The sequence below is a fragment of the Centruroides sculpturatus genome, unplaced genomic scaffold (assembly GCF_000671375.1).
Source record: "Centruroides sculpturatus isolate CEXI.00-Female unplaced genomic scaffold, Cexi_2.0 scaffold325, whole genome shotgun sequence".
NCBI lineage: Eukaryota > Metazoa > Arthropoda > Arachnida > Scorpiones > Buthidae > Centruroides > Centruroides sculpturatus.
Window position 1 is genome coordinate 186,466 of NW_019384556.1, and position 22,407 is coordinate 208,872.

At 28.2% G+C, this 22,407-nt stretch overlaps 1 protein-coding gene across 4 annotated transcripts in view; it reads left to right on the forward strand.

Moving 5' to 3' along the window:
- The window catches only part of LOC111623867 (longitudinals lacking protein, isoforms H/M/V-like), a 30,455-nt gene extending 9,326 nt beyond the window's left edge, over window positions 1-21,129 (forward strand). For 2 of the 4 annotated variants that reach the window (XM_023366588.1, XM_023366589.1), the window contains exons 2-4: window positions 12,237-13,091; window positions 13,975-14,164; window positions 20,867-21,129. In XM_023366588.1, the coding sequence (XP_023222356.1) occupies window positions 12,279-13,091; window positions 13,975-14,164; window positions 20,867-21,075 (1,212 nt within the window). In that variant the 5' untranslated portion in view covers window positions 12,237-12,278 and the 3' untranslated portion in view covers window positions 21,076-21,129. Of the gene's footprint in view, window positions 1-12,236; window positions 13,092-13,974; window positions 14,165-14,250; window positions 14,490-20,866 lie in introns of those variants that run through there. The other 2 variants (XM_023366586.1, XM_023366590.1) reach the window with 2 other exon arrangements.
- The last annotated feature ends 1,278 nt before the right edge of the window (window positions 21,130-22,407 follow it).

The window sequence follows — 22,407 nt, forward strand, 5'->3', positions numbered from 1 at the left end:
AAAGTTTGAATTGCAGTTTTTCCAGGTTACTAAACCGTTCCTTTATAATAATCTTTTATTCTAAGAAATTTTGAAGTTCAATGTTTAAACATTTATTGCTATTTCAATTACTTCATTATCGTTGTCAAATAATGTTATACCGAATGTATGACTTTGATGAAAAATTGACCCGGAAAAGATTTTTACTTTTTATTTGTTGAATTTATAATAGTTAGGCCTGTTAGAGTTTAATATAAATATTACATTTATTAGCTGTTTTTTTTAATTCTATTTTGATGTTTGAAATACCATTTATAAAATCAATTTTAGATATATTTATATATGATTATTAATACATTATTTATCATGATATTAAAAGTATGCTTTTGCCTTTTTAGTTTATTATTATTATTTATCTATATCTATTGGATCAAATATATTATCTACTAAATAATAATGTGAAATTATGAAAATAATATGAATTTTATTAATTATGTTTCTAAAGTATAGTGAAATCTCATCTTTTAAATAAATATGATACCAGTAAACTTTATAATCAGAGAGATTTATTCTTAGACCTTGTGTTTTTCATTATGATGATCTTCCTTATGGTATTATTAATGATTATGTCATAATAAATTAAATATTTTCAAACATTTATATAATACGTATTTAATAAAATCAGAACTTATAGATTTATAGTTACTAAAATCGAGTAAAAATAATATACTTAAATTCATATTAAGAAACTACAGCCATTTATTTATATCAATTTTTTTATTAAAATTTTTACACATTATTACTAATTGATACTAAATATCATAATATGAACATTTAAACAAGTTTTTCAAATGTTTTAATTATTTTAACATTTTAATCAAATGGAACATTGTCACATTACAGCATTTTACTGTTTGTAGAAAATCTTGTATACTACAATTACATGTGTAGCTAATTTAATTGTCATAGATTAATATCTTGCACTATAACACTATTCCTATTCCTGTTATGTTTCATCCCATAATATGGTAATTAGAATTTAAATAATTAAAAGCAGTACATTATCTTCAGTATATGAAGATAATGTACTATGATGAAGTAATCAATATATCATTAATAGTAGATAGGGTTGGAGAAACATTATTTTCAGCTTAGTTAATGGCTCATCTTAAAGCATTAACAGATATTAAATACAGTGGCTAGTTGTAGTATACCTTCAGTGTGATTAATAAAAAACCAAAAATGCTAATTTATTTATTTAACTGAATGAATTCTCGTCATAGGTTTGTCATTTTGACTTAACACATTTGAAAATTCTTCACAGATGTAATTTAAGATTTAACTGATATTACAGCTGAAAATGTTCAAACTGTCAACCTAGTTTTCTCAAAACTCCAAAAATTATTTATTAATGTGAAACTCTTACAATTGTGAATTTTCCTGTTAAATACAATGTGGCACACAGTGCATTCAAAAAGCTGTGGGACTGCTGTTGCTGCAGATATAATTGGCACCATCTCTATCACTGTTAAAACCAATTAGTAAGAAACTTCCATTAACCCTTCTATTCAAATTTCACTGAATGTGAATCATTCTTTTGTAAGCAGTGAGGGTTTGAAATTTGTGCATCTTCTTTTGCTGTCATGATTTTCAAGATGGCACAAAGAGTCACAATCAAGTTTTGTTTTAAATCAGGTGGAAGTACCACAGAATCAATTTTGATGATATAAATTGTATATGGAAAAGATTGTTTAAGTTGTAGCAAGATGTTTGAGTGGTATTCTCATTCTATAAACAATTGTGGCCACAAAATAGAAAGTGAAATGATGCTCTTCACATTTTTCAATTCAAGGGATTTTATCTACCATGAATTCATCTCTCTCTCCCCAACTATGAATGAGCCTTTCTACACAGGAGTACTTGATCACCTTTTGAATAGAATTCGCAGAATTAGACCAGAAGTGTACAAATCAGAAGAATGGTTTTCTTCATAAAAATGCTCCAACACATTCTTCACTCATTGTTTCACAATTTCTCACTAGAAAATTGGTCACATTGATCAACCATTTACCTTACTTGCTAGATTTGGTTTCAGCTGACTTTTTTTATTTTTAAAATTGAAAACGGCATTGAAAGGAGACCATTTTCAAGATGTAGATACCATTCAGAAGAATGCAATGACTGTCTTGAAATTGATTCCAGAGGAGGATGAAATGTGTTTTTGTTTCAGCAATTGTACAAGCATTCTTAAATGTGTATTGAGACAGAAGAGATATATAGTGAATAATAAAAAGTAAAATTTCATTTATCTGAATAATTGCATTCTCAGTAGTGTTAATTCTGGAACTTTTTGAATACACTTTTTAAATATCTTAAAATGTTTCAAAAAAGTTGTTCTTTGTTGATATGCTTGTTTATTTCCACTTCTGTGTGTGTTTTCATATTAGGTTGTTTCCATTCACTTAATTTTCAATTCCTTTCTATGTAATGGGCAGTTAGTTTCTAAAATTATGTCTTCCAGAAATATGAGAGAATTTGTTTATTTATTATATTTTTTTTTATAACAGATCAGAATAAGGAAGTGCAATTCAAAAGCAGCATTTTCTGGTCACTTTATCCAGAATAACATCAACTTGATTTTGAATTGTTTGTTATTGCAGATGGCATGTTTTCATTTCATGCTTTGCTGCTTAATTTTAGTCTCAATTATAGTAATGTGTCATCTACCATAACTTGATGAAAGAATACCAACGAGTTGTTACTTTCAAAGTCATTCAACAATTACTTACTCTTGGTGATGGAAAAGTATAAATTGATCTGGAAAGCACTTATTGCAAACTAGCTATCAGTTTGGAAACAATTTAGGATTTATAATTTAAAATATAATAATAGTAAACTGTATAATGTATAATTAATGATGTAAATTAACCCTTGAAAACTTCAAGGGTTAATTTAGTAAAATTAAAAGGGTTAATTTTTAATAAAGTATAATTTTAAATTAATAAAGTATAAAATTAACCCTTTTTAATAAAATTAAAAAGGGTTAATTTTTAATAAAGTATATGAAGTTTGATTGAAAAGTAATGAGACTAATTTTATTACAAATCAATTATTCAAAATTTTTACATTTCAATGCCAATCTCCTTCAACATAAGTCCCCCCTGACATAATGCACTTATTCTATGATTTTCCAGGTTTCATAGCATCTCTGGGAAACATTTTCATTGAGCTGTTGCATCATGTCTGTTAAAGCTTTTTGGATGGTTTTGACTGTTTCAAAATGATGACCTTTGACTTTGGATTTTATTTTGGAGAGTAAGATAAAGTCTGAAGAATGTAGAAGTTGGGAAAGTACAGGAATTTATTTGAAGGCTAAATATCATGGACCAATAACAAGGAATGCAATGGAACATTATTTGGCATGTAATCTAATTTTGGGAATTTATAGACATACACTTACACTTTTTTCAAAGTTATTTTAAAATTTCTGTGTAGAAAGTTTGAATTGCAGTTTTTCCAGGTTACTAAACCGTTCCTTTATAATAATCTTTTATTCTAAGAAATTTTGAAGTTCAATGTTTAAACATTTATTGCTATTTCAATTACTTCATTATCGTTGTCAAATAATGTTATACCGAATGTATGACTTTGATGAAAAATTGACCCGGAAAAGATTTTTACTTTTTATTTGTTGAATTTATAATAGTTAGGCCTGTTAGAGTTTAATATAAATATTACATTTATTAGCTGTTTTTTTTAATTCTATTTTGATGTTTGAAATACCATTTATAAAATCAATTTTAGATATATTTATATATGATTATTAATACATTATTTATCATGATATTAAAAGTATGCTTTTGCCTTTTTAGTTTATTATTATTATTTATCTATATCTATTGGATCAAATATATTATCTACTAAATAATAATGTGAAATTATGAAAATAATATGAATTTTATTAATTATGTTTCTAAAGTATAGTGAAATCTCATCTTTTAAATAAATATGATACCAGTAAACTTTATAATCAGAGAGATTTATTCTTAGACCTTGTGTTTTTCATTATGATGATCTTCCTTATGGTATTATTAATGATTATGTCATAATAAATTAAATATTTTCAAACATTTATATAATACGTATTTAATAAAATCAGAACTTATAGATTTATAGTTACTAAAATCGAGTAAAAATAATATACTTAAATTCATATTAAGAAACTACAGCCATTTATTTATATCAATTTTTTTATTAAAATTTTTACACATTATTACTAATTGATACTAAATATCATAATATGAACATTTAAACAAGTTTTTCAAATGTTTTAATTATTTTAACATTTTAATCAAATGGAACATTGTCACATTACAGCATTTTACTGTTTGTAGAAAATCTTGTATACTACAATTACATGTGTAGCTAATTTAATTGTCATAGATTAATATCTTGCACTATAACACTATTCCTATTCCTGTTATGTTTCATCCCATAATATGGTAATTAGAATTTAAATAATTAAAAGCAGTACATTATCTTCAGTATATGAAGATAATGTACTATGATGAAGTAATCAATATATCATTAATAGTAGATAGGGTTGGAGAAACATTATTTTCAGCTTAGTTAATGGCTCATCTTAAAGCATTAACAGATATTAAATACAGTGGCTAGTTGTAGTATACCTTCAGTGTGATTAATAAAAAACCAAAAATGCTAATTTATTTATTTAACTGAATGAATTCTCGTCATAGGTTTGTCATTTTGACTTAACACATTTGAAAATTCTTCACAGATGTAATTTAAGATTTAACTGATATTACAGCTGAAAATGTTCAAACTGTCAACCTAGTTTTCTCAAAACTCCAAAAATTATTTATTAATGTGAAACTCTTACAATTGTGAATTTTCCTGTTAAATACAATGTGGCACACAGTGCATTCAAAAAGCTGTGGGACTGCTGTTGCTGCAGATATAATTGGCACCATCTCTATCACTGTTAAAACTAATTAGTAAGAAACTTCCATTAACCCTTCTATTCAAATTTCACTGAATGTGAATCATTCTTTTGTAAGCAGTGAGGGTTTGAAATTTGTGCATCTTCTTTTGCTGTCATGATTTTCAAGATGGCACAAAGAGTCACAATCAAGTTTTGTTTTAAATCAGGTGGAAGTACCACAGAATCAATTTTGATGATATAAATTGTATATGGAAAAGATTGTTTAAGTTGTAGCAAGATGTTTGAGTGGTATTCTCATTCTAAAAACAATTGTGGCCACAAAATAGAAAGTGAAATGATGCTCTTCACATTTTTCAATTCAAGGGATTTTATCTACCATGAATTCATCTCTCTCTCCCCAACTATGAATGAGCCTTTCTACACAGGAGTACTTGATCACCTTTTGAATAGAATTCGCAGAATTAGACCAGAAGTGTACAAATCAGAAGAATGGTTTTCTTCATAAAAATGCTCCAACACATTCTTCACTCATTGTTTCACAATTTCTCACTAGAAAATTGGTCACATTGATCAACCATTTACCTTACTTGCTAGATTTGGTTTCAGCTGACTTTTTTTATTTTTAAAATTGAAAACGGCATTGAAAGGAGACCATTTTCAAGATGTAGATACCATTCAGAAGAATGCAATGACTGTCTTGAAATTGATTCCAGAGGAGGATGAAATGTGTTTTTGTTTCAGCAATTGTACAAGCATTCTTAAATGTGTATTGAGACAGAAGAGATATATAGTGAATAATAAAAAGTAAAATTTCATTTATCTGAATAATTGCATTCTCAGTAGTGTTAATTCTGGAACTTTTTGAATACACTTTTTAAATATCTTAAAATGTTTCAAAAAAGTTGTTCTTTGTTGATATGCTTGTTTATTTCCACTTCTGTGTGTGTTTTCATATTAGGTTGTTTCCATTCACTTAATTTTCAATTCCTTTCTATGTAATGGGCAGTTAGTTTCTAAAATTATGTCTTCCAGAAATATGAGAGAATTTGTTTATTTATTATATTTTTTTTTATAACAGATCAGAATAAGGAAGTGCAATTCAAAAGCAGCATTTTCTGGTCACTTTATCCAGAATAACATCAACTTGATTTTGAATTGTTTGTTATTGCAGATGGCATGTTTTCATTTCATGCTTTGCTGCTTAATTTTAGTCTCAATTATAGTAATGTGTCATCTACCATAACTTGATGAAAGAATACCAACGAGTTGTTACTTTCAAAGTCATTCAACAATTACTTACTCTTGGTGATGGAAAAGTATAAATTGATCTGGAAAGCACTTATTGCAAACTAGCTATCAGTTTGGAAACAATTTAGGATTTATAATTTAAAATATAATAATAGTAAACTGTATAATGTATAATTAATGATGTAAATTAACCCTTGAAAACTTCAAAGTATATGAAGTTTGATTGAAAAGTAATGAGACTAATTTTATTACAAATCAATTATTCAAAATTTTTACATTTCAATGCCAATCTCCTTCAACATAAGTCCCCCCTGACATAATGCACTTATTCTATGATTTTCCAGGTTTCATAGCATCTCTGGGAAACATTTTCATTGAGCTGTTGCATCATGTCTGTTAAAGCTTTTTGGATGGTTTTGACTGTTTCAAAATGATGACCTTTGACTTTGGATTTTATTTTGGAGAGTAAGATAAAGTCTGAAGAATGTAGAAGTTGGGAAAGTACAGGAATTTATTTGAAGGCTAAATATCATGGACCAATAACAAGGAATGCAATGGAACATTATTTGGCATGTAATCTAATTTTGGGAATTTATAGACATACACTTACACTTTTTTCAAAGTTATTTTAAAATTTCTGTGTAGAAAGTTTGAATTGCAGTTTTTCCAGATGATACAAATTCTTTATGAACAATTTCATGGCCATCAAGAAAAATAACAATCATCGTTTCTGTTTTTGATTTGTTCATTTGAGTCTTCTTCTGCTTTAGTGAATTTGGAGTTTGCCATTCTTCACTTTGTTGCTTTATTTTGAGATCATATTCAAACCAGCTTTTGACACCAATAATCACACTTTGCATGAAATCTTGTTTGATATCAAGACTTTCCAACATTTCTGTTGTCACTTTTTTATTTGCTTTCTGTTCATTGGTCAAAATTTTTGGCACTACTTTTTGCATACACCCTTTTCATGTTGTGATTTTCAGTTAAAATTTTTCTGACTGTAAAATATAATAAATTAACAACATAAATAATTCTATCATTTGTTTATTTCAAAGAATGATAGTTACATTTTTAACATTATAACCCAAAGTTGAAGGACGGGACCATCCATTAATTACATGTACAGTTTAAAGGAGGGGTGGGAGTTGCAAAAAGTACATGACTGTACATGAAGAAGGAATAGGTCAAGGCATTGTCTACATGGCTTTTTTAGTGGTATTAGTGGCATGTTAATTTGTTTTTATAAACCAGTTACTAGTCATATGAATAAATTATTAGTTAAAAAATATTTGCAGAACTTTTTAAGCCATTTCTTTGGTGTTAGAGTGGTTTACAAACTACTGTCACCCTCTTTTTTAATTATGCATAAAGTACAAAGTTTACATAATGGGGAGGGAGAGGGTTTAAAGTACAAAAGTAGGCTTTAAAATTTTATATGTAATTAATGGATAGTCTCATGTCCTGATCTTCACTCATTCTCTGCCTATTCTTGCCCTTCTGAAAACAACATACCAACAAAATATCTGAGTACATGACAGAATTTCATCACTATATGCTAGTTTGTAATGCATTGTACACACTCTCTTCATGCAGTTGCACTCATTTTCAATTTCACATAAAATTTTAATGTATATTGCTGTTTAATACTTTTCTTCATTCTTCTGTAACCACTGCTCAAAACATGCACACTAAATCTTCATAATAACTATTGTATTCACTTGAACAGCTTAAAACTTGCACTGAATGTTCAGGAAAGACAATACAATTGACAGTTATGTAAATGAATGTTACAGTGTTGCCAGAATGCACAGTACAAATTTAGTCTCATTATTTTTCAATCAAATCTCATAAGTCCTGTACTTGCTCACAGAATGGTGTTCAACAGTGCTTTAATACTACAGAATATCACAATTTTACTGGTCAGATATATAGGTTGTCCTGTTGTAGACTTAACACTGATATGATGTACTTAATGGGAATTTGGATAAATCCTGTGAATAACAAGAATAGAATTGTGGCAACACATTCTTCAACCATACATATAGGCTACCCCCAGTTATAAACTTGACCACTGGAAGCAATGTGGAAGTGTCTAACACATAGTTCCACTTATAATTAAACTGCAAAGTTGAAAACAACAAATTTCATGTTATATCAAACTTTTTAGCTTTTAAACGAAATTAATAGTAATTTTGGTATTGTGGTACTATACAACTGACATTTGGAATAGAATCAGTATCAGAATTATTAATTTGGTTTACAAGCTAAAAAGTTTGATATAGCACATTTATTATCTGACTCCCAAAAATATAATTAATAAATTTTATGTTTTTATTTGTACATTATTGAAATGATTAGTTGAAATAGAGGATGAGGCATACTGTATGTGGGATCTGTTAATAAAAATATTTATGCATTGCCCTGTTTTTCATAAAATTTCATATATTTCTATTAACTGTATTATTTATATTTAAAAAACTGGGATTGCTTCTGTTCTGCAGTGACTACCATCAAATTGTCCCTGATTTTTATACTTGAACTTAACTATATTTATTTGAGTCTTGTTGTAACAATTTGCATATTTTTAAATAGACTGAATATTTTAATTGTTGATGTTTGTGTTATTTTTTTCAATACTTTTTTAATAACTCTCATTTCTAACTTTAATTTATATATTGAGAGTCACAGTAGTGGCTCCATGTGAAAAAAGTCACTGAATGGCTATATGTACAGGGATCAGAGTTGCTGATTTTTAGTGGTTGATTTCTCTGCTCTCGAAATGTCTATAGTAATTCTGAATATCTCATTTGAAAGATAATTGCTTTCTTATATAGTGTGCAAAATTTCAGGTGTTTTGGTAAAAGGCTTGCTGAAATATAAGCAATCAAAAAGCACAAAATTGCCAAAAAGCTGTATTTTCTTCTTTTCTTCATCTGGCATTGCATATGCTCCTGGAAAAAACTACTCAGTCTAGCTCATATTTTAAATTTAAGTCTATTGTATTATGAGTGAGGTGCTCACGAAACTTCTGGGTCGATAGGTAAAAGTTTACATGGGTTTCCCATAGAGTTGTTTTACTTTTATGGCTTAATTTCATTTTTATAAGGATAAAATTGGATTGAAATTAATGATTTTTTATTCAAAATGTTATCCAAATAACAAAAGCTCAAATTTATGCAAATTAAAACATTTTACAATGATTTTACTAATAGAGTATTGAAAGTGGTTGATTGGCAGCTGCTTCATTGTTGAGCGCTGACCAAACTGTATGTCATTGTTTTGGATCTTGATATAACAACACAATCATTAATCAAAAAATCAATTGATATCCAAACAAAAATACCTGAGATATAAAAAATTGCATCAAGTAAAAAATTATGACAATTTGGATAACGGTTACATTTTTTTTAGAATTTAATAATTATTAAAAATTATCTAAAACATTAATTATTAAATTAATAATTTATTATTATTAAATTAATGTTTTAGAGGCAAGAAGCTTACAAGTATTTTTTCTTAGCAGTTTTTCTTGGTAAAGATAAGCTTGGCATTTCAAAGTGATTTTTATCTGTATTAATGTTTTTTACATTTTGCTTCAAAGCACCAAGCTTTTTTTTACCAAAGAAAAACTCATAAAAAAATTGACTGTCATCCAAATTGTCAAATTTTTACTTGGTGCAATTGTTTTACATCTCAGATGTTTTTATTTGTATTTTGAAATATTTCAAAATTAAGTTTGTCTCTTATCTCTTGACACAAGTTTATTATATGATTAAAGCTATAATGTTTTTTTAAAAACATTTCATGAAAACTTTAAGTTTCATTTCAAATACAAACCACTTTAAAATTTATTTATAGTTAGTTATGAAATAATTATTTTTTATTTTTGTATTTTATTGAGGACGTAATACAATAAACATAAAAACAGAAATTTATAAAACAATGTTTTTAAAAAGTGACTTCATTTTAGTAATTACAAGATTAAAACATTTTGCAATTTTGAGAAAAATATAATATACTCTTGTTGCATTCATTTTGAGTTAAGTAAAACAAGAGTTTCAATGATGAGTGCACTGAAACTCTTCCAATGATGTGCAGTAACTAAATAAAAAGTATTTAACTAGTATAAAAGGCAACGTAATTTAAATACTGTTGTTAATCATATAATTGCTTTACTTTTTTTATAAAAGTAGTTGAAACTGCCAGTTAACTACATTTAAACTATTCAAAAATAGCAAAACAAAAAATTAGACTGGATTAAAATAACTTCTGTTTTCATTCATACCTATTATTTAACACTTCTATTTTTTTTATTTTTATACAATGTTTCAAAAATACAAGTTTTTCTTCTCAAGAAGATCAGTCTGGAGTGTGACTCAAACCTACAGCTCTGAGTATCATGCAAGTACAGAAGTTGCAGGTTTTAGTTCTGATCTAGATTAAAATATTCTGGAAGAAAAGATTAACGAATAATTAATTTAATTTTACTTATTAAATTTATTACAAGATGTCAATATAGTCACCTTCCTTTTAGTTCAAATTAAAAATTGTTTGTATATTTAATTAGCCAAGTTATAGCCTGATGAATCCAGTTTTATAATTTAACTATCAGATAAGCCCAGCGTTGCTTGGGCAAAAAGTAACGATAGCGAAGATTAAGATTATTACATTATAGCCAATCTTACCCGTTTTCTCAGAATGCAAGAATTAGGTTGCCCTGTTTCCAGACTAATAAGAAAATTTTTAGATGGGTCTAAAAATATGTTCAATTTCTTGCAAAAATGTAAAAAACCGCATCTGCAACTGTAAATCTTGCATGTCATTTTCTCTTAACACTTCAATTGTTACTTAACCACTTCCATTGTTTACACTTTCCCACAGGGGAAGAGTTAACCTCTCCCCGCGGGGGGAATTTCAAAAAATCCCTTCTTAGTGTACGTTCTCATGACGCACTCTTTGTACTAAATTTCAACCTTCAAGTCCTAACCATTTGGGCTCTACACTTCTTATTATTATTCAGAGTGGCTATTTCAAAGGGCAATTTTGGCAACTAAAAATAATATTGTCGACGGTATCAACTTTACTATTCAAAAGAAAATTCCCGGTAATATTCAAAAGAAAATTCAGAACTGGCAAGAGCTTTTCCACTTTTAAGTTTGGGCATTGTATAAAATATAAATCAAATAACTTTTTATTAACAAATACACTAAGTACAGTTTTCACACTTTATTTTCGATTTATATTCAGTCACTGTATCACTTTGACTACTCACACTTCACTGCTTGTTTTTATTCACTCACTGCACTACTTTGGAATTTTCACTTCTTTTTTGGTTCTTCCCTTCGTCACTGATAAGAAACTGACGTTCAAACCCACAACGGATCTTGCTTTATATACCCCCACCAATGGGTAGTCCCACCCATACAAAAAAGGCTTCAAATGTTCCACAATGATCTGGGATGTTCCCAAACGTTCCAGAACACCCCAGAATGTTGTGGAATGCTCTCAAATACTCTCAAATGTTCGGGACTGTTCTAGAAATTTCTAGAGGGCACAACTTCCAGCCCTTTATCTTCAACAGCACGCCCTTCGGGTAAAAACGGGAACCTTCTTCATGGATGGGGGATAGAGGGCTACCACACCATATAACTCACTTGATTGTACCAGGACTCATTTTTGAGTTTTAGCGGCACACACATTGTACATGTACCTTTATAATATATATTGATTATTAATGTAATTTGGGCTTAGTTTTCTATTTGGCCATCAATATACATAAATTTACCAGAAGACATCAAGTAATATTTTTGGCATTAAAAGAATTAATGTTTTATTATAGAATAGTTTTTATAACCTAAGAGTTTCCCTTGTAATGTTTTTAAACAAATGAAATAAAATTAATTTTTTATATTTACAAATGTGAAGAAAATAGTTTATATAGATTTGTTAAAAATGTTTTAACTTTTTTATTAGTTATTTATAAAAAATGGTTTAGATATTGATACATATTTATTAATATTGATATATATTTATATATTTACAGATTATCATTCTGGTTTTTAATTTATTAGTTCTAAAATTCAAAATGGGTACACAGCAATTTCAACTTAAATGGAATAATCATCAATCAAATATGGTGACTGTTTTTGATCAGTTGTTATCAAGTGAAGCTTTAGTTGATGTCACTCTTGCATGTGAAGGATTGAGTCTTAAGGCTCATAAAATTGTCCTTTCTGCATGCAGTCCTTTCTTCCAAAATTTGTTTTTGGAAAATCCCTGTACACATCCAATTGTTATAATGAAAGATATGAAGTATGCTGAACTGAAAGCTATAGTAGATTTTATATATAAAGGAGAAGTGAATGTTTCCCATTATCAGTTAAATGGACTTCTTAAAACTGCAGAATTACTTAACATTAAGGGTTTGATTGAGGTTGCAGATGAAAATATAAATTATGAACCAGAACAACCTTTACAGAATGAAGTTACTGAACAACAATCGGTTGACACATCTCAAACAATTCCATTTTCGTCAGCAGAACAGAAAAAAGTGGCATCACCTTCTTTGCATAAAAAGAGAAGAGGTAAAAGGAAAAGAAGAATTTCTAATGACTCCACATCTACTGAAAATGAAGAAATACCACCAAAATTACAAGAATCCAGAATTAATGATAAAATATTGTCAGAAACAATTTCTGATTCTCATAATGAAGTTTCTGTTTCACAGCAAGAACAGTTTCAAGTGTCCTCAGACCATCCTAATAGTAGTGTGTCACAAAATTTATTTTTTCCATCAACTCAAGAAGATACATTTGTAAATGTAGAAGAGCCACCTGAGGATGAACAAAATTATTCTGAATCTCCTGATTTTGTAAAACAGATTATTTTAACTGAAAGTGTAAGTATTATTTTTATGTAATATAATTCTTAATTTTAACATAAGATCAAAAATGTTTTTAAAATTATTTATTTAAATATATACTTGGTTTAATTAGAGATTGTACTTGATCAATGACTATTTTAGGGATTAGGGTGACAGGATGGAGTACTCTCCACATGAAAATGTTTCTTTATGTCTCTTTCTTCAAAACCAATTATCATTCAGGCTATAGAGGGTTCACTTTTGTTTACACAAATGCTCTCTGAGGAAAAATGACATATAATAATTGAAAAAATTCATATAGCATAAGTACTTGTACATATAGCAAAATTACCACAGAACCGTTCCATCCTGTCTCCTTTTCTCTCCTAAGTAGGCACAGTTAGTATTGACCAAATGCACTTTCTCACTGCACTGACTATAGTAATGAACAAGGGCTGATACAGGGGTGGACAAGGTGGGCAAGGTGGGCAGCTGCCCAAGGAGGCAAATTACTAGTGTTGACAAAATTGGCCAACGAAAATAAAAATAAAAGAACATTCTTAATCTCAGATAATTATTTTTAGAAAGTAAAATAATCAATTAAGTAATTAAATGTGTGAGGTCTGAGCCCTCAAATCTTTTGATTAAAATTACACTATGCTTATATTTAATTAAAAAGGACAGAAAATAATTATCTTACCCAGGGCAACATAATTGCTATGTTGGCTCCTGGTAATGAAATAGAGTTGGATATACTATTTAATAACATAAATAAAAGAACAGAATAAGCTGTAATAGTTTTCAATTGCAATGCTATTTGCAATAGTAAATAATAATTAAAATAGTATTAAAAGTTTAAGCTGTTTTAATATATTTAATTTTACATGACTCATTTATTTTTAAATATTTGAAATTTTAGAAATCATTACTCCAAGACTGTGCTTCACAGGGTCCAACAATATGTTCAGTATCTTCACAAGGAACTGTTCAAGCTGAATTTAGAAACAGTAATTTTATTAATACAGGATCACAGGATAGTGAAAAATTAGTTTCATGTTCTACATTATCTGAAACTTCTACACCAAACTTTCTTGATGATGAAATGCCAGGTATCTATTTTTTGATTCATTATGAAATTTTATTCTGCATTATTCTTATTGGCATATTATGGATCTAACATGTAATTCTATTATAGTTACCTTTGCTTCTTGCTAATTTATGAAGATACTAAGATGTAGATTTTAGAATATAATTTCTTCAATATTTCTTGGAAATACATCTGAAGTTTAATATTACATTTTTAAAAAAAATTCCATTTTAATGTAAAAGAATTAAATTTTTATTTCTGTAATTATATTTTTCAATATTAGTGTGTTATTTTATTAAATCACAATTTAGATTTTAGTTGTTTAATGTATGAGATTTTATTAAATATTTTTCATAATAATGATAAATCATAATTTGTGTTTATTGAAGAATTTATTGATTTCATATCATTTCACTGTAGAATGTTTGTGCCAGTTTTTATCAATAACAAGTTCAGACTTGTTTAACATGCCTATTTATTGAATATTTGTTATTTTCTTGTCTTTTATATTTCAATATAAAAAATTTTGCTTAAAAACTATAATTCATTCATTCATTTTTTATTATTAAATTTAAGTTCTTATTATTCATATATATTTAATACTTACCATATATTACCAAATAAATGTCATACTCCTACTCCTAAAAGATGCATAAAAAAGAACAGTTTTCTTATGTGCATTTTCACTTGATATGGCTGAAGGCCCTGAGTCATGTATAGTTACTGTAGTTTACAACTTTGAATGCCTGTTACTGTTCAGTAAAGTCTATTGAAACTGAACAGAATAAATATTAATGTTTATTTTGTTTTTATGAATAAAAAGTTCAATATTTCTATTGAGTTTCCAATTACAGCTTTATTCAAAACTTCTTCATTCATTATGTGAAATAGAAACAAGTTACAAGTGCTTCATGTAGCAAGTTTTACATGAAAAGATAATAGCTAATAAAGGTGAATTCAAACAGCCACCAAATATAAACAATTCATTGAATTAAAAAAAGATTTGTTGGTTAAGTAACAGAATATTAGTGGTCAAATTGACAAACATTATTTTGTTATTTGTATGCCTTTTACATCAGATTGTGCAAACTTTTCAATCTATCCTCAGATGATAAAGAAACTTTAAAGCAACCTGTCTCCTAAAGATAAGAAAAGAAGAAAATATTTCATAGAAGATAAACTAACTGCAATAGATAAGGCAAAGGCATTAGGATCAAATTGGGCAGCTGCTGAAAATTTAGATATTGATGAAAAAGGAATTTGGAAGTGGAGAAGCAAGGAAATGGAACCGAGAGATAAAGCAAAGCCCAAAACAAGATTTTAATTGGAAACAGGGGGTCATAAGATCTTCAATAAAGAATTGGAATTCTCTTTACTGAGTTATGTCAAATGCTTATGAAGAAGCTTCAGGCAACAACTAAAATGATGAGCAGAAAGGCCAAAAAACTATGGAAATCACTATGGCAAGAAAATCCTGAATTGACTGGGAAATTAAAGGCAAGTCCAAGATTTATCTATTGATTTAATCAACATCACAATGGTCTACCACTGTCAAACAACTGTTACTCTAAACCACTATACAAGATCACATTCCAAAAATTGTCAGCTTCCATTAGATACATATGGCATCCGTAATGACAGAATAAATTCAACATTAGTGACATGATATCTCTAGGGTTGTAATAAAACTTCAGTGTGAGTTTGAAGAAATTGGCACAACAACAAATCAGTCTAATTCCAAAGATGTGACAACTAGGCATGAAAAGATGTGCTGCACCATGATGCTAATAACTAAGGCTGATGGCAAGAAGGTGAAGTTGTATATTGTTTTAAAACAAAAGTGACTAATGTCTGAACTAAAATGAATGTTTCCAGAAATTGTGATAGCCTATTCTAATAATGGATGGATGGATGGATGAATTGCTAACAGCAGCCTATCTGAACAAAGTCATTAGAGATTCAGCTTTAGCTGCCATTTACTCATTTGAGACAGCTACTGATGCCACATTTCAAAGTCAGTCAAAAAGCAGTTAGAGAAGATAAAAATTGATTACAGCATTATTCCAAACATATGTAAAAAATTCATTCAACGTACAGCTGTCTCCAGGAATAAGAGTTTTAAGAAACAATATAATGAGTAGTTTGATGATTAGATAACCAGAAATGAGCATGAGTATACAGTACATGGTGAAATGTGTGAAAGAACTTCTGAATCAGTTTTAATATGCCTGGATGGAAATTTCTGAACTGCAAATCAGAAAACACTTTTTTGCACTGTGGACTATCAAATGCCATTGACCTCAGTGAAAATGATCTTATTGTTTGTTTGCATGGTGAAGGCTTGAAAGAAGTAGTTATTAGAATCAGAAAGCCAAGATACCAAATTCAGGATTAATGATGAAAACAATGATTAATTTGAAGAAAATTTTATTTTCTTGGAATTGATTCTGATAACTGCATTGAAATTTAATATATATTACTGCAATAGTATAGTATCAAACTTCGTTATTAAAAAAAAGAAATCCTGTTAGCAGTACTGTAATTATAAATAAATATTATATTATACTAACTATATTCTTGTATGTTTGGTTATAAAGCAAAATACCATATAAGAAAATTTTCCCTTGCAAAAATCTGAGAAAAATAAATGCCACTTCTTAATAAACACTAAAATTGAGGGTGGCTGAAAGATATAAATGCCATGACATGTATTTAGTAATATAAAGTATACCATATTTAAGGATATAATTGAAGACCTCTGGACATATAGTGCTACCTCAGAATCACATTTCTGAGGTAATTGAACTTGAATGTTTGAAAATAATCCAAAAATGAAAAATCCCAAAACAATGAGATGGCAGCCACATTCTACAGCAAGGATGTCCAACCTTTTTTGTTTCTCTGGGCTGCATTGGAAGAAGTCGAGTTTTGGGCTACAAGTATATATAATATATACTTGTGGCCCAATATACAAGTATATTTAAGGATTAATATCTTGGTCTAGATTATAATAATAAGTATTAAAACTTTATCACGAAAAAGGATATTTTAAAAAATTACTTCTACAGACACTTTCATTTTTACTTAGAAATAGATAAATTCATTTTATTATAAAAGAGACAAATGAAAATTTATTTGAAAAACACAAATATTTGTTTTATTTGGGTCTCTAATTAATAAAAAGTGACGAAACACCATTTTAAATATGCACTTTTATTCAACTAATATAATTATAAATAATATGTAGCCCAAAAAGTAGCCAAAGTGCCAAATAATATTTTTTTCTGCAAACAAAAAAAGTAGCCACATTTGGTGAAATGTAGCCAAATTTTGCAATGTTGGAAGAAATACTAAATAAAGCTGGAGTTGAGACTCAAAGGAATAATTATAGGCCCAAATGTGGGAAAGGAGAGAAAGGACAAAAGATAAAAAAGTGAAAAAGGTTGAAAAATTAAGGGTCAATATTTGCATAACAGAAGACCTATTTAACTTTTCTCACTACTTTTTATCTTTTGTCCTTTCTCATCTTTTTCTCCTTTTCCCAAATTTGGGTCTATAATCCTTTTAAGTCACAACTCCAGCTTTATTTAGTAATCCTTCTGCATTCACACATCTCCAAGTATTTGAAAATATTTCTTTTCCACTCAAAAATAAAATATGAAAAAGGTTTACAACTTTGTGAAACTTCTTTTTTGAGTTTATACCATTGAAATAAATAAATAATAAAAAAATTAAAACATTTGTCGGTTTTGTTTACATGTTTATTGGGCCGCATGTGGCCCACGGGCTGGACACCCCTGTTCTACAGGCAATGTTCGGAGAGCAAAAATATTAACACACAACTATTCATATGATTTAAGGACTTTTTCAAACATTCAAACTTGGTTACCTAAGAGACATGATTCTGAGAGTTAGCACTATATGTTGCCAAGGGCTTCAATTATTAAATACACTGTGCTTCTATATTACACATGTAGTCATTAAATTTGTTCCATTAGGTGTATGTATAAGGTGGGCCACTTATGTTACTGGGAAATATGTTGAAAAATGTCTCTTACAAAAATGTTTTGGATCAAACTTGTTTGATATCAAGAGAGGTACTATAAGTTTCATTGTAGATGGTCAGCGAAAATGAGGTCAACTTCATTTTACTTAAATAGGAACCCAATTTTTGTTACATATTCTAATTTTATATAAACTAATAAAATTTTATCTAAAACATTTTTTGAAAGATGTAATTATCAGAAGTTATAAATTTGGTTTCTAGGCTGCATGTTCCTTTAAGGTAAACTAGGTAGCCTGATAGTTCAACCGATATTAACTTGTTTATAATTAAAATTAAAAATATTTTTTTAAAGCAGGCAAATTTATAAAACAAAAATTAATGAAATTAGTAAAATATTAAAATTAATTTAAATTTGATTATCTTTTCTGCAAAACAATGCTGAAACAATTTCAATAGTTATGTTGCAAAAGAAAAAGGAGTTGCAATTAATTAAAAAAAATCATAATTAAAGGTTCAAAAATGGCAGAATTAAATAAATAATAATAAATTAATTAATAACTATTAAAAAAAACTACAACTAAATTAATACTAAATAAATTAAACCTAAAAATGAATTAAAACTAAACATAATAACATAATTAAAACTCTGGTCTTTACACCAAGACTGAATTAAAAATAAAATCAAAACTAATTATAATCAAATCTGTTGAAAATTAAAACATTTTTAAAAATGTTTAAAAGTTGTTTTGAAATTTTAAAATGTAAATCAAATTAATTTTTAAATTTACATTATTTGTGTGTGGTTGTAACCAAACATTTTACTTTTAATATATACTGTATACAGATAAAAATTTCTAAAAATAATATAAAATTAAAATAAAATCTGTATCTGGTATATAATCAAAGGTTATTATTCAAATATCAAACTTAAAGAATAGTTGTTATGAAAGCAAACAAATAGCTGTCTCTTCAACTCCAAGTCTGAGTCAAAAGTGAAGTCTTTTGTCTCCTATCCCTAAACAAAAACCTTCCTTTCCCTTTCTTAACCCTTTCCACGTTCATGCTGAGTTTACAGAGGAAGTTAATTGGTGGTCCTAAGATTGCAAACCAACCTCTGACCTGGTATGATCTACTTACACGTCATTTCTTTGTAAAGTGTTGGTTTCAGTTTGGTAGGGACAGAGTACCTTAAGGAAAAATGTTTTATGCAAATTTATTTTACTATGATTTGTAAATGATGTCTCATCAGAAAACAATCCTTGTTTAAAAAATTGTCATTGTTTTGTATTTATTGTTCTATCCAATGACAAAAATTCATATGATTTTGAAAGTTATCACCAAGAAGTTCTTGGTGCAACAAACTATGGTAAGGATATTTTAAATAAATGTAAAACATTGGTTTTAGACATTCCTGAGGCTCATGCAATTTTTCTGGAACTAATGTGAAGATTTTGAGTTACTACAGCTAAAATATCAACTTCCATATCTTCATTTGTTGTAATATTTCTTTGAATCTTGATTTTGATTGGACACTTCCTGATTCAGTAAGTACAATCAGACAATACAAACAATAAGTCATAATAATGGGATGATTTACTAACAAGGATTACTTTAAAATTATGCAGAAAATTATGGTATATATGTGTGTATAATATAATGCTATAAATAGTATGGTAGGTATAATAGTATGTCAAATAATTAAACATTGATGCTAATTGAGATTTCATTGTATAACAGTACATAAAAGTTGAATATAGACTCATAAAAAGGTAATTTTCTATGATCTTTTCCATGTTAATGAGACAAACAGTACCTATTGTGAAAGTTCTGATATCAATTTGAATATTTAGACTTTTTTGAGCAAATAATTTATTTCTATCTTTGTAAAATATATTTTTAACAATGTGAACACTTGTATTGGTATTACCTTTGGATTATTCTTTTTAATAATTTTAATCTGAAGAAAGTTACTCATTAAATTTTATTTCAAAATATTTCTACTTATTTAAATTAGATTCTCTATATTATAAAATAATCATTCTTTTAAAAGTGGTCAATCTTTTCTGTTAAAGTTACAGTGAATTTAGGAGTGGATTCCATCATCATCATCTCCTTCCCATTAGGGATGTGTATCATTATTTATTGGAAAGAACATCTTATGACTTAGATTGAACACATAAAATGAATGAATAATTTGGTAGGCTGGTAGTATATCTCCTCAGTCTAGTAGGAGGGTAAGGTTCCTTTTTCCTTCTGATTCTCTCCTTTTAAGGATTTAGTGGACCTTTAAGGTCAGCCAATCTAGAGCTGGATCAGAAACTCTACTTTAGATATGCCTTTGCTAGGACAACTGACTTATTTCATTAATTGTGCAAAATGATCCCTGACTCCTCTAGTAAAATCACTCCAGCCAAACAGAGGACCAAATCTCTCTCTCTGAATAAAGCTGATAAGCCTACTCGACAGTTACTATAATTTTATTTTGAAAGCTATGTTAATCAAACGAATATTTTCATATAATAAAAGAAATTCCTATTTAATTTATCTTAAGCGATTTTTTAAAATATGTATTCATTATTAAAACCACAAAATAAACTAGAACAATATATAGACTCTCACCTAAATGTATTCATTATTTTTTAAATTATCTTTAAAAGTTTATTTTATAAACATATTATTTTATTACAAACATAAATTGGTTTTCTGTTATTAATTTAGATATCAAGCCTATAGTAATATTTGATGAATTTGGAAATCCTACAGCAAGAGATGTAACACCAAAAGATATAGCACATGCAAGTGAATCTGGGGTTCTTTCTTTACCTGGTCCAAGTATTTATCAATTAGACAAACAATCTTCTGAATTAAAAGAACCAGATTCACATGGTAAGAAAATTGCATTAATTAATGGTTTTATAATAATATGAACGTGTTTTTTTATTCCGATAATTTCTATACCATATTTATTCACATATAAGACGAGGTGTGACTTTAAAGATCAAAATAAAGAAAATTAGATTTATTAATACAATTATAATTTTATTCCGTTTAATCACAAATAAAATATCAAATGCATGTATATGCACACATTGTCCCACAAAAATTACTGGCATTTTAAACTTCAAGGAAAAATCTTGTAAAATCGACAACATAATTTGTTCATGTAAAGCTGGACAATTGGGAACCTTTTTTTTCAATTCTTAACAGTCGAATTCACTCTTTGTCAATTACACTTATGAGTTTCTCTGAATTCTGATTTCTAAATAATCATCTGTTTTCACATGAGAATGAATTAAAACTTATTTTAGGCTTCCATGTAATTTTGGAATTCAATCCAAAAGCTTTGCTTTTCCTATAGCTATTCATCTTTACTCCTGACAATACACAAGAATGATTGAAACGACCCAGATAAAATACTTTTGCTTTTAAACACCAGAAAGTGAGAATCCGGTAAAAAATGCAAATACACAGCTCATAAAAATTATTGCAAAAATGAAAAGAATCCTTCACTCGTGCATCTAGGACAACCTAGGTTTTTGAAGCAGTGAAAAATGAATAAAAATCTTGTCTTATATGCGAGTAAATATGGTATATACTTTCCATTATAATTCTAAATTTTGTGTTTGTAATTATATAAAATTATCATAAGATGTCAAAATTAACAGTACAGTAGAGCCTCGAAAACTCGGCACTCGATAACCCAGTACTCCGGATAACTCGGCCACACCCTGGCAGGGCAAAAAAATCCTTAGTTAATTAATTTTCATTATAGACAGCTTTATGCCTCAAAGTATATTTCTGGGGTCTGTCTTATCAGGTAAATTACTGTACACTGTGTATTCATTAATTTTCATTTTCATGTAGTAATGGCTCTGTCTTCATAAAGGACGTACTTTTCCTTTGTTTGAGGGTATTTGGGCAGTTTATTCTCTGTTGTATTCTCAAGCAAACAATACATACAAGTATAGTACAGTATTTTCTGAGGACTCCACACTTGTACTTATTTTTTTAACGCCATTCCCGATAACCCAGCATTTTCACAAACTCGGCCACCCTTCGGTCCACATTAGGCCGTGTTTTCGAGGCTCTACTGTATTATTCATGTCATTTATGTTTACTTCATTTGTTTCTTTTTGTCATAAAATAAAAATAATTTTTTTGAAGAGACAAGTAATGCAGACAAATAAAACACATGGAATTCTATGTTTGGATTTAAAAGTCATTTTAAATTTATTTTATTTATAAATGATTAATAATTG